Here is a 13,864-nt window from a genome sequence, read left to right as displayed (position 1 = left end):
CTATTATAGTGTGCACTGTTCTCCTGGTTCTGCTCATTTCACTTTTTGTCAATTCATGCAAGTCTTTCCAGGTTTTTCTGAGACTATGCTGCTTGTCTTTTCTTATAGCACAATGGTATTCCATCACAATCATCTACCATAACTCGTCAGCCATTTCCAATTGATGGTCATCCCCTCAATTTCCCATTCTTAGCCACCACAAAAAGAACTGCTATAAATATTTTTGTAGATATAGGTCCTTTTTTTTGTTTTTTATCTCCTTGGGATACAGACCTGTTGCTAGGTCAGAGGGTATGTATGGTTTTATAACCCTCTGGACAAACTTCCAAATTGTTCTCTGGAATGGTTGAATTGGTTCACAACTGCATTGAAAATTCTCAATTTTCTGGCATCCCTTCCAACATTTTTTGTTTTCCTTTTCTGTCATATTAGCCAATCTGATTCATGTGGGGTGGTGCCTCCGAGTTGTTTTAATTTGCATTTCTCTAATCAATAGTGATGTAGTAATTTTTTTCATATGACTGCAGATAGCTGTGTATTTCATCTGAAAACTGCCTGTTCATATCCTTTGGCCATTTTTCAATTTGGGAATAATTTGTATTCTTATAAATTTGACTCAGTTCTCTACATATTTGAGAAATGAGACCTATCAGAAATTGGCTATAATTTTTTCACAGTTACAATTTACTGTGTGTTTTTCCCTATCCTATTTCCCCCCATTTATCCTTCTCTCTCTCTCCTTTCACCCAGTCCATTCTCAAAAGGGTTTTGCTTCTGACTACTGCCTCCTCAATCTGCCCTCCTTTCTATCAACCTCACCCACTTCTTTTATCCCCTTCCCCTCCTACTTTCCTGTAGAATAAGATAGATTTCTGTACCCAACTTAGTGGGTGTATCATTCCCTCTCTGAGCCAACTCTGCTGAGACTAAGGTTCAGACGCTTCTGCCCACCTTCCCTGTCTTCCCCTTTCACACCTCTTTTATGCAAGATAATTTACTCCACTCTACCTCTCCCTTCCCCCTTCTCCATGTATATTCCTCTTTCTTACCCCTTAAGTTTATTTTTCGAGATATCATCCCTTTGTATTCAACTCACACTCATGACCTCTAGCAATGTATGCTCCTTCTAACTACCAATGACGAGAAAGTTCTTAGGAGTTAAAGTATCATCTTCCCATGTAGGAATGTAAACAGTTTAACTTTATTGAATCTCTTATGATTTCTCTTTCCTTTTTACCTTTCTATGCATTTCCTGAGTATTGGAAAGTCATATTTCCTATTCAGCTCTGGTCTTTTCATCAGGAATGCTTGAAAGTCCTCTATTTCACTGAATGATCATTTTTTCCCCTGAAGGATTGTACTCAGTTTTGCTGGGTCAGTGATTCTCGGTTGTAGCCCTAGCACCTTTGCCCTCTAGAATATCCCTATTCCAAGTTCTCTGGTCCTTTAATATAGAAGCTGCTAAATCTTGCATTATTGTAGCTCCACATTATTTGAATTGTTATTTTCTGGCTGCCTGCAACATTTTCTCCTTGACCTGGGAGCTCTGGAATTTGGCCGCAATATTCCTGGGAGAATGCATTTTGGGGATCTCTTTCAGGAAGTGGTCAGTGGATTTTTTCAATTTCTATTTTACAGAATATCAGGCAATTTTCCTGATCATTTTTTTTAAATTTTTTTTTATTTTGTTTATTTTTTATCTACCCACAAGCACGCCTCTTCTTTTCCTTCTGTCTTTTCTTCTTTGTATATTTAATTGTCAATGACTTTGAGAATGGAAACCTTCCATGTTAGAGAGTTCTTCAGTCCCTACCACCTTTTACCACACTTACACACTGGCTCCTCCCTTCTTTTATCTTGTCTCTTCCATTCCACTTGGTACATGTTCAAGTTGGGTTTCTCCCAAAGGTGTCCTTGAGATAATTTTCTCTGGAAGCATTATTTATCTCTATTTGCAATACTTCACCATTGAAAACCCCCTTTATGCTCAAGGGTATGGTGATGAGGGACTTCCCACCTTTGTTTTTATTATTTCTATTTTATTTTTATTTATTTTATTTATTTTTTATGGTAATTTTTATTTATTTTTTTTGTTTTCAACATTTACTTACACAAGATTTTGAGTTCCAAATTTTCACCCTATCTCTCCCCTCTTCCCACCCCAAGATGGCATGCATTTTGAATACCCCTTCCCCTAGTCTGCCTTCCCTTCTATCTCTCCCCCCTTCTCTTATCCCCTTCCCCTTCAATTTTCCTGTAGGGCAGGATGGATTTCTGTACCCCATTTCCTGTATTTCTTATTTCCCAGTTGCATGTGAAAATATTTTTTTTTAAACATATGTTTTTAAAACTTTGGGTTCCAAATTTTCTCCCTTCCTCCCTCCCCACCCACCCTCATTGGTAAGGCAAGCAACTAAATATAGGTTATATGTGTGTAGTTATGCAAAACACTTCCATAGTAGACATGCTGTGAAAAACTAACTCTATTTCTCTTAATTCTATCCCTCCCCCATTTATTCTATTCTTTCTTTTGACCCTGTCCCTCCTCAGAAGCATTTGCTTCTGATTACCCACTTTCCCAATCTGCCCTCCTCTCTATCATCCCCCTACTCTCTTGTCCCCTTCCCCCCCACCCTATTTTCCTGTAGGGTAGGACAGAGTTCCATACCCAATTGAGTGTGTATGTTATTCCCTCCTTAAGTCAAATCCTATGAGAATAAGATTCACTCATTCCCTCTCACCTTCCCCCATTTCCCCTCCACTGTAAGAGCCTTTTCTTTTCTGGGTTTTGGTTTTTTTTTTTTTGTGAGATAATTTACCCCATTCTACCTCTCCCTTTCTCCTTCTCCTAGTATAATTCTCTCTCCCCCCTTAATTTTATTCTCCAGATATGACCCCTTCATTTTCAACTCACCCTGTGCTCTCTATCTATCTATCTATCTATCTATCTATCTATCTATCTATCTATCTATCTCTATCTGTATATACGTACATATAATTTTTTCCCCTCCAACTATGTTAATACTGACAAAGGTCTCATGAGTTACAAATATCATAATCATCTTTCCATGCAGGAATGTAAACAGTTCAACTCTAATAAGTCTCTTATGATTTTCTCTTTCCTGTTTACCTCTTCATGTTCCACTTGAGTCTTGTATTTGGAAATCAAATTTTCTATTCAGCTCTGGTCTTTTCATCAAGAATGCTTGAAAGTTCTCTATTTCACTGAATAACCATTTTTTTCCCCTGCAGAATTATACTCAGTTTTGCTGGGTAGGTGATTCTTGGTTGTAATCCTATCTCCTTTGCTCTCCGGAATATTATATTCCATGTCCTGCGGTCCCTTAATGTAGAAGCTGCTAAATCTTGTGTTATCCTAATTGTGTTTCCACAATATTTGAATTGTTTCTTTCTAGCTGCTTGCAATATTTTCTCCTTGACCTGGGAATTCTGGAATTTGGCTACAATATTCCTAGGAGTTTTCCTTCGGGGATCTCTTTCAGGAGGAGATTGGCAGATTCTTTCCATTTCTGTTTTGCCCTCTGGTTCTAAAATATCAGGGCAGATTTCCTTGATAATTTCTTGAAAGATGATGTCTAGGCTCTTTTTTTGATCATAGCTTTCAGATAGTCCGATAATTTTTAAATTCTCCTGGGTCTATTTTCCAGGTCAGTTGTTTTTCCAATGAGATATTTCACATTGTTTTCTAATTTTTCATTCTTTTGGATTTGTTTTACAGTGTCTTGATTTCTCATAAAGTCACTAGCTTCCAATTGCTCTATTCTAATTTTTAAGGAAGTATTTTCTTCAGTAATCTTTTGGACTTCCTTTTCCATTTGGCCAATTTTTCTTTTTAGGGCATTCTTCTCCTCATTGACTTTTTGGACCTCTTTTGCCATTTGGGTTAGGCTATTTTTTAAAGTGTTATTTTCTTCAGTATTTTTTTGGGTCTCCTTTAGCAAGTTGTTGACTTGTTTTTCATGATTTTCTTGCATCACTCTCATTTTTTCCTCTACTTCTCTTACTTGCTTCTCAAAATCCCTTTAGAGCTCTTCCAAGGCCTGGGACTGATTCATATTTTTCTTGGAGGCTTTGGATGTAGGAGCTTTGGCTTTGTTGTCTTCTTCTGATTGTATGTTTTGATCTTCTTTGTCACCAAAGTAAGATAATATAGTCTGACTCTTTTTGGGCTGCTTACTCATGACCCGGACAATTACTTGAGTTTTAAACTCTTTGTTAAAAGTCTGCTTCCAATGTGGAGAATGTACTGTCCCAAGCTTCGGGGGTTTGTACAGCTGTTTTCAGAGATACTTCTAGGTATCTGAAAATTTTCAGTTCTTCCAAGGTGGTATGAAAAGGGGCGAGGTGTTTTCTCTCCACTGCCACAACAAGCTCCACCGCATCAGTGTTCCTCCTTGCCCCAGGACCGCCCCTCAGAACTGTGACCCAGATCCAAGCATGGGCAAAGCAAGAGATTCCTGCCTCAGCCCTGGCAAAGAGATCCCTGCAATCCCCCTCTGATCAGCCACTTGATTCCCCCTCAGTCTGTGGGCTGGAAGCTCAGAAGCCAGCCACTGCCCTCAAGGCAGCTGAGATCTAGCTTCTTCTCTCACCACAGTCACAGACTTTTCCCACTGACCTTCTAAGTTGTCTTTGGCGTTCATGGGTTGAGAAGTCTGGAAACCACCACAGCTGTCCACGATTCAGTCCTCTGAGGCCTGCTCCATAGTCTCTGCGGCCTGCATGCCCACGCCAAACTGGGCTCCTCTCCCAGCCTGGCACAATATACCTTTCTGATCAGCCATCCTGGCTGTCTTTGGCTGGAAATTGTCTTTTTGTGGGTTCTGCTGCTTTAGAACTTATTTAGAGCCATTTTTTATAGGTATTTGGAGGGGTTTGGGGGGAGAGCTCAAACAAGTCACTGCTTTCCCTCCGCCATCTTGGCTCCGCCCCAGGGACTTCCCTGATAATTTCTTGAAAGATGATGTCTAGGCCCTTTTTTTTTTTTCAATCATGGCTTTCAAGTAATCCAGTGATTCTTAAATTATGTCTCCTAGATCTGTTTTCCATGTCAGTTGTCTTTGCAATGAGATATTTCACATTTTCTTCAATTTTTTTTAATTCTTTTGACTTTGTTTTATTGTTTTTTGAAGTTTTGTGTAGTCATTAGCCTTTGCTTGCTCAATTCTATTTTTTAAGGAATTATTTACTTCAGAGAATTTTTATACCACTTTTTCCATTTGGCCAATTTTGCTTTTTAAGGAGTTCTTCTCTTCAATGGATTTTTGTGCCTCTTTTACCATTTGACCTATTCTGCTTTCTAAGGTTTTATTTTCTTCAGTATTTTTTGTGCCTCCTTTACCAAGCTATTGCTTCTTTTTTCATGATTTTCTTGCATCCCTCTCATTTCTTTTCCCAATTTTTTCCTCTGCCTCTCAATTTTTTTTTTCTCTTTGGCTAGGCAATGGGGTTAAGCGACTTGCCCAGGGTCACATAGTAAGTGTCAAGTGTGTGAGGCCAGATTTGAACCCAGGTCCTCCTGACCCCAGGGCCGGTGCTCTATCCACTGCATCACCTAGCTGCCCCATCTCTGATTTGATTTTTAAAATTCTTTTTGAGCTCTTCCAGAAATTAATTTGTGAGCCTGAAACCAGTTCACATTTTTCTTTGAGGCTTTGGATGTAGCAGTTTTGACTTTGTTGTCTTCTGAGTTTGTTTTGATCTTCTCTGTCACCATAGTAACTTTCTGTGATCAGATTTTTTTTTTTTTTGTTCTTTGCTTATTTTCCTTTTCCTTTTATGTTTTTTAACTTTTGTTTTTAACTTTTAACTTTATGTTGGGCTCTGCTCCCAGGGTGGAGGGGTCGCTGTCTCAGGCTATTTTCAGACTTAGTTCTGGTGGTCTGTAAGTTTTTAGTTCTTCCAAGGTGGTATAATATAAGGAGAGATGTGCTTCCTACTCTTCTGGTCTGTGAGTAACCACAAGCACTCTTCTCCACCCTGGAACTGTGACCAGGGCTCCCACGGCTGCGAGTAGTTCTCCTTGACCCGATCTGCATATGGGCAATGCAACAGTCTTGTGCCCAGTGTGAGCAAAGAGACTCCTGTGATCTCTTTCTGGCCAGTTGTCCACATCCTTGCCGCTTTTGTGGTCCGAGAATTCCAGAGGCTCCTGGTGATGATTCTGTTGCCCCCAAGGTCTGCTTCTGGCTTGCCAGCACACTGCCTGTGCTGAAATACACTCCACTCCCACTCCAGCGCAACAGATCCTTTCCTAGCAATCTTCTAAGTTGTCTTGGGATGGAAAATTGTTTCACCTGTCCTTTGGTGGGTTCTGCCACTCCAGAATTCATTTTGAAGCATTATTTTAAAGTCGTTGGGAGAGCGCAGGCTAGTTTCTGCCTTTTCCTCCATCTTGGCTCCTGACCATGAACTTTTTTTGGCTCCATCAACTCTTAGAGACCACCTCGCAGGTCGTGGGGGGCTGGGTTTGGTTTTGGTGGAGACATTGCCCTCATCTTGAGAACCCAAGGTGGGGAAATTGAGGCAGCACGGTGAAGCTGGCTGTTCCATGTATAGTAGGCATTCGGTCGGTACTTGCTGAATTAAATTGAGCACAGTTAAACATCCTTGTGACATTATACCTTTGGGAAGTAATGGTATTTTTATCAAATACACCATTATTGAACAAGGCAAGAAAGAGAGGAGATGGCAAAGCACGGGCCCCACTGCCTTCTCAGCTCTGCAGCACTCTTTGGCTTAAAATCTACCCTACAAGGAGATTCATATTGGGAGAGTGGGGTGAGATTGGGAGGACGAGAGAAGAAGGAACCTTGCATTGAGAGTCAGAAGAACTGGGTTCAGATTCAGGGGCTCAGTGATTAGAGCACTGGGCCTGGAGTCAGGAAGACCTGAGTTCAAGTGGTACCTGAAACATGTACTGGCTGTGTGACCCTGGGTGAGTCACTTAACCATTCCGTGCCTTGGAGCCCTCATCTGTGAAATGAGGGGATTAGACTCAGTGGTCTCTGGTCCCTCCTAGCTCTAGTTCTCTGGTCCTGTTCCCAGTTCTGCCTCTTGGGCAGGCCTCCCAACTTCTCTAGGCCTCCTTTATAAAATGAGCCTGGGGGCTCCCATCTGGCCCCAGACCCTGTGAGCCTGAGTCAGGGGTCTGGCAGAGCCGGGTGGAGAGTCACTGGGTTTGCCCGGGCCTGGGGTTGTGGCCTTTTCTCCCACAGGCACCGAGCTTCGTTTACACAGCACGCTGGAGTCAAATCGTAGCGGGGCTTTGGTTGGCAGATGCCCATGCTGTGGAGTCCCAGGCGCCTCAGGCCCATGCATATATATGCACCTGTCGCAGGTGAGCCGCTCATGCCTTTGGCAGCTGGCTCAGCACCTGCCGGCTTCCTCGGTGCCTCCAAAAACTCTGCTTCTCGTTCATCTGTTTCATCTGGCATCGGGAGTTGGTTTTTTTATTTCCATCTACTCATCCTCAGTTTGAGATTTTCTCTTTTTCATTCTCAAACTTTCCCAGGACAGACCGCTTCTGTCGGAAGCAGCCTGGAAGAAGGAGAAGGATATCGTGTCCAAGGAGATTGAGAAGCTGCGGATGTCGATTCAGACGCTGTGTCGGAGCGCCCTCCCCCTGGGCAAGATCATGGACTACGTCCAGGAAGACATGGACACCATGCAGAATGAGCTGCAGCTGTGGCACGCGGAGAACAAGCAGCATGCCGAGGCCCTGCAGAAGGAGCAGAGGTGAGGGACCGCGGCTGGGGCTGGGCCGGGGGTGCCCGAGGCAGGGAGGACTGCCCACCCTCTCGAGGCCTGGACCCTGCAACCTGAGAATTAAACCTTTGGTTTGTATTGACATAATGAATGGAATTTGAAATGGCGGAGGAGGCGTTTTTAAAATAATACGTCCAAATTCCCAAAGCTGTGAAGCCACTTAAAAATTCCAACTGTTGGGGGGAAAAGCAAGCTTAACAAAAAATGAGGTATAGTTTAGGGAGGTATTTGAAAGCCTTTGTCAGTATTGCAGTGAAATCTCTGTCTGGGCCAGGAGCAAAGCTGGCTCTTTTGTAATGTTTTGGGAGTCGTGTTTTCACGCAGTGAATTGTACAGTGCCCTTAACCACTGATGTGTCAGATCCATAAGAGGCTGCATTTTCTGTTCATGACTAACAATGACCCAAATCTTCCAACATGCCCCAAACGTGCCATGGCCGCATTGACCCAGAGTTAGAAAAGACCTCAGAGGTCATCTCGTCCGACCCTCTCTTTTTACATTGATGAGAAAACCACCCAAGGTCATTGAGAGAGTAAGTGTCAGAGGTGAGATGCAAACCCAGGTCCTGTGACTCAGAGCCAGACTTCTCTCCACTAGGCCCACTCTTGTCAGGCTCTTCACAGAGGCCATGCCCCATGCTAAGAACAGAATTCCTCCTCTTCTCTGTCATCCAGCCTGCCAAGTGTGTTTTCCCTCCCTAGATTCCTTAATTTTTTTAGACGTGTGACTTCGTGAGTATAGGGAGAGAAGTTCCCTTCCCCCAGCGCAGATTAGCATCTCATCTCTGGTGATACAGGCCTGGAGTTTAGGGGAGACGTGGAGGCCATCTGCACAGAGATGGTAATGAACCCACGGGAGCTGACGAGCTTGCCAAGAGGGAGGGGTAGAGCAAGAAAAGTCAGGAGCCCAGGGCGGAGCCTCGGGGATGCCCGTGGTCAGTGAGAGACCAGCAGAGAAGGCTGAGAAGGAGCCCCAGACAGGTAGATGGCGAAATGTTAAAAGCCAGGGAAGAACTCACGTCCAGGAGGAGGGGGAAAGAGGCGAGGGAGGGGAGGAGAGAGTCCGCAGCGTTACGTGCGTCGGAGAGGTCAGGAAGGCGCAGACCTGAGAAGAGGCCTCTGGGTGAGCAATGGAGCCGGGCCAGGAGGAGGCCAGGCGAAATGGGAGACATGTAGAAACGGCGTTTGAAAGGACAGGTGACTTGTTTTTTTAGATTGACGGTGATCTGAGGATGTTTCGAGGCAGCAGGAGAGAATCCAGTAGGAAGAGATTAAGGACTAATGAGGAAGGGGATGTGAGGGAGTGGGCTGCCAGAGGAGGTTGGAGATCAGGGGGTGCATACGTTAGAGCTGACCACGAAGTTCTCTATGTGGATTCAAAGAATTCATCTTCACGGGTGAAAGGTGTGGACAGTAACAACACGTTTGTGGGAAGGAATGTCTCGGGCGATTGTGAGCCCAGCAGGAGTCAGCCGGGGGACGGGAAAGCCAAACAAGGTTGTATGGTCTTGGGCACCACGGTCACAGCGTCAGGAAAGCTCACCCTGCTGTGGCCCTGCTGCTGTGAAGCATGGCGGCTCTGGGCTCCTCTTTTATAGAATCCGACCAAGCAGTTAGAATGTCCATAGCAGGGCAGTGAGATGGTGAGGAGGCCAGAGATGAACCTGTGGGATATTGGCTGGAGAGCCTTGAGGAGAGGGGAGAAGCCTTGCCTGAATTGGGGGTGGGAAGGGGGCACATTCCAGGCATGGGGGCTGTCATCGGGTGTTTAAGAGCAGTTTAGCAGGCACGAGCTTGAAGATGCAGATGGTAGATTTAGGCTCCGTGTGGGGGAAGCTTCGGAAGTGTGGGGAAAGCCAGACAAGCCCGTGGGCAGACTGGGCAGAATGGTCTGTTGTGGGCACTGGGGAGCTCCCTGTCCCTGGAGCTCAGTGACCACTGGCTGGGGATTCTTGGTCAGGTGGGAGTTGTCCTGGTGGATGTCTGAGGCCTTGCTTTGGTCCTACCTGTAGTAGCATTCATTCAGTGCTGGCACTGAATGCAAAAGCATCTACAAAACAGTCCCTGCCCTCAAGGAGCTTGTATTCTCCTGTGCCCAGAGAGATAGATATAAAATACTCACACGGCAGTGACGAAGTAATGAGTGTGGGCTTAGAGAGAGCACTAGCCCCAGGATGGGGGGGGCAGGCAGGGGAGCGGGTGGGAACGCCACGGAGTTTTTAAGAGATCTAGGGAATCTTAGAGGGGCCGGTGAGGAGGGAATAAGAGTCGGCACTTTGTGTGTCACTTAATGTCATACCTGTTTTATGCCTAAAAGAATTTACCTTAGGTTAATTTCCTCTTTAACTGATCCCATTAATTTCAAGAACCTTATTTTGGTTTTTAATCTACTAAATCAAAATGAATTTTGTTGTTTGGATACGTTAGATTGTAAAAAAAAAATCTGTTACAAAGACTTTGCTGTGGTTTAAAGTCTCTCCACTCCCTCCTTGGCACAAAGGTGCCTGAGATTTGGGGATGTTCACTTAGCATGGGCTGTGGAGTGGTGGGTGTCTCACCCACATTTAGCTCTCCCTTCCTCTTCAGCTCATCTGTTTTCCATATGACAATCTCCAGTTCCAGTCTGCTTTGAGGTACATATTTTTAAAGTATGTTTGAACATACAAATTTAAGGAATATTTTGATTTTCAAAAGCCTCTCTTTTGTCAGTCTAGTGTTTGGCCTTTGAATCTGCATGAACAAGCACCACATTTCGTACTGTGTAGGGAGTTTGGAGCTTTGCTTTCAGTCATACCTCTGTTCACATATCTCTCTCACCATTAAAATGATAGATTAAATAGACCCCAAATCCTTAGATGCTTGAACAGGAAACACCGAGAAGGTGCCTCCAGGCACTCCTGACGTGCTGCCTATTCCTGTCTCTGCTTAGCATCACAGACGGCGCAGTGGAGCCACTCAAGGCAGAGCTGGTCGAGCTGGAACAGCTGATCAAGGACCAGCAGGACAAGATTTGTGCGGTGAAGGCCAACATCCTGAGGAATGAGGAGAAGATCCAGAAGATGGTCTATAGCATCAATGTCAGCTCACGACGGTGAAGGCCTGAAGGTGACTTGGAGCCCCACCTATTTTGAAATAAAAGGGAAAGGTGTGTGTATGATAGAAAGCTGTGTCCTTCAACCTCACAGTTTGCTAAGAAAACCATGTCATCAGCCCACCGTGTGACTGAGCTTTTGATGTGTCGCAAGTGTGACGCCCTGGGCGTTGGGCTGTGAGCATTTGCTAGTGACAACCAGTCCCGTTTCAACACCCCCGCAAGCTTCCCCTGCTTGCACACAGCTTGGCCAGTTCCTCTGGGGAGTTATGGAAAGTACACGTTATTGCTCCAAATGACTAAGTCATTCCTTTCTTCTCATCATCTGAGACAGGTCCCAAATTCAAAAATCGTTTGTGCCCTATGAGTCTTAGGGGATCGTTATAGGTCAAGCACAGAGAAGTCTGATGCTAGGGTAAATGAATATTTATATGATAGTCACTTTATAAGTAGAACAAAAAGGCCTTTAAAACACTGAAAGTGAATTTCTGTTTGTGTCTGCATGTGAAAAGGGTTAATATAAGTGCACATGTTCTTTTAAATACTTGTCTGTCTTCATGCTTCTTACCAAATTCTAGCTCAGATATTCCTCTGTACTATTTTCCTGTTGGTTCCTTGCATGTCTTAAAAGTTAATGATTTTTTTCAAATTTCACATTTTTCTGAGTGTCATATTCCTAATATGAAATTGTCTAAGTTCACGCTCTTCTCTCCCACACGTATGCATCGCCATTTGCCAGGCTTGACAGAAATGCAACTCTTTGTAAGGCAGCCATCCCCATCCTCTGAGTTCAGGAAAGGACTCAGTCTTACCTGGCCTGAGTGGTGTTCTGGTGCCTTTGCTTTTCTTTGTAGGAGAATTGTTTGCAAAATGCAAAAGAGAGGCTTTGTAATGACTGCAAAGAGAAGACCAGAGTGGACACATTTATTATTAAGTACTGCTATGTTACCATTTTCGGGAAACTTTCTTTTTTAAAAGCCTATCTTTTTATATTATTTATATGAAGTTTTGCATTTACTTATGACATTGGAGAAACTTACAGAAGTCTCTAAGTTACTGGATAAAGGATTTCGCTGTATTTGGAGACACTTTACTGCTTTCAATTCTGTCTCCTGCTAGTTACATTTCTGAATTTCTGACTGCTGAGGTTATTATGTATGTGCACTGAGGACAGCCCTGTTCACCATTACCATTGTCTAATCCACAGCTGACTTCCTTAGGAATGACTCCGGGTGGCACTGGCAGATGGGCCGTATACTAAAGCTGTTACATGGCAGTGTGGGTGGAAGAGCTCAAGGGAGCTAACCCTTCCCTGGCCTGTTCCCTCCTGCATGCTCCCCAGGTGTTCACATCTGCTCATGGCCTCTTCTGCGCTGGATGGCATGACACTAAAATGACAATCCCTGTCATGCTTTGGGACAAGATATCTTTTATGCCTTTTATGAATCTGTAAATATGACCAGAATTTCTGTGTAGAAAGAGTGGCAGATATACTGTATGTGCATAAAATTTGTACAAAGTAGGGTCTCAAAAATTGTATCATAAAATTTATTTTTCTTTTATATATAATTCATTAAAAAACAATCACCTATTTTTTCTATGAAGTGTATGAGTGGTACAGTTCAGTTCACACCTGGAAACATTATTTATAAGCATTTGAATTATCTTTTTGGAAATTTGTGTGTTTTATTTTGTTCTTGTATGAAAAGTTCAGAGAAATTATTTTTCACATTGATACAACGACATTTCCCTTCTCTGCATTCAATGAAGTTTCCTCTAAGATGGACAAGCATTTCTCAGACGTTCTAAGATCATTAATAATGTTCTTGGGTATCGGTTCAGATGATTATTTTCTGCCTCTTTTTGATGCTGATTAAGTCCTTGTCTTGTTTAGTATTTTGAAAAGACACAGATGAGATCACCTAAATGCTTTCCCCAGTTAGAAACTTTGGTCTATAATTTTTCAATGAATTCTGAAATCACACCATACAGGGATTTGATGAAGGATGACTTGGTGTCCCAAAGGGTGAGTCTGGGAAAAAGCGTGGGTGAGATGGACCGTCAACTTCTCAGCAGCTCGTGGTTTCTCAACGAGCCACTTCTTCCGGGAAATAGTGACCAGTGGTCCACACAGAACTGACTCAGTGACCCCCAGCAAGGCCTTGTCAGGGTTTGGTGTGGTACGTTCTCCAGAAAGAATGGAACCTGAAGTTTAACCCACAGGTTGAACTTTGCCAAATAAACTGTCCACAAGATGCCCTGTCTCTGGTTTGGATTTGTGGGTTTGCCGTGTTGTTCTCTGTCAGACAAATTGCCTGCCTGCTTTGGTGGAGGGAGTGTCCACCATGAGAATGTCCCTCGCTTAGACTGGGGGCGGGTGAGGGGGTAGAGGGAGGAGAGCGGGGGCGGGGTGGGGGGAGGTTAGGGAGATGTGTTATTGTCAGCGTAGCTCCTTGGAGAAGGAGCGGTGGTGGTGGTGGTGGTGGTGGTGGTGGTGTGGTACTAGTAACTCACACTGAGGGCTTTAAAGTTTGCAAAGTGCTTTATCTAAACATGGCTACCTCTGAGCCCCGAAACAGCCCTGAGAGGCAGGTAGTATGGGTAGATTAGCCCCATTTTACAAATGAATCTTGGCTTCAGCGCCAATGTTGGGAGGGATGGCCAAGATGATAGAATCTACAACAGAGCTCAATAGACTAGGACATGAGGCCGAATATAACAGAAGCCAGCCTCAGAAGCACAGGGTGGGACAAGACATTGTCTGAACAAGATCTCGGTGAGTCTGAAATAGGATCCTTGGACCAGAAGAGCTAAGGCCTTTCTGGGCTGCATCAAGACATACGAAGCTCTTGGGAACAAGGAGGGGACTGGTCCTTCAGCACTTGGCCTTTCTCAGATGGCAGCTTGAGGCCTAGGCTCAGTCCTGGGCACTGCCTTGGATGGAAGACTTAGGTAAATAAACTGGAGAGCAAACAGATGGGACTCG

At 44.0% G+C, this 13,864-nt stretch overlaps 1 protein-coding gene across 1 annotated transcript in view; it reads left to right on the top strand.

Moving 5' to 3' along the window:
- Positions 1 to 13,133, top strand: part of TRAF3IP1 (TRAF3 interacting protein 1) — a 90,904-nt gene extending 77,771 nt beyond the window's left edge. The window contains exons 17-18 of the mRNA XM_027858305.1: positions 7,535 to 7,758; positions 10,717 to 13,133. Coding sequence (XP_027714106.1) covers positions 7,535 to 7,758; positions 10,717 to 10,882 — 390 coding nt within the window. The 3' untranslated portion in view covers positions 10,883 to 13,133. The remainder of the gene's footprint in view (positions 1 to 7,534; positions 7,759 to 10,716) is intronic.
- Positions 13,134 to 13,864: the final 731 nt, after the last annotated feature.

This window comes from Vombatus ursinus, unplaced genomic scaffold (assembly GCF_900497805.2).
Source record: "Vombatus ursinus unplaced genomic scaffold, bare-nosed wombat genome assembly UNPS02012901.1, whole genome shotgun sequence".
Classification (NCBI taxonomy): Eukaryota; Metazoa; Chordata; class Mammalia; order Diprotodontia; family Vombatidae; genus Vombatus; species Vombatus ursinus.
The sequence above is the reverse complement of the archived record's forward strand: the minus strand, read 5'-3'. Positions and strand labels throughout refer to the sequence as shown.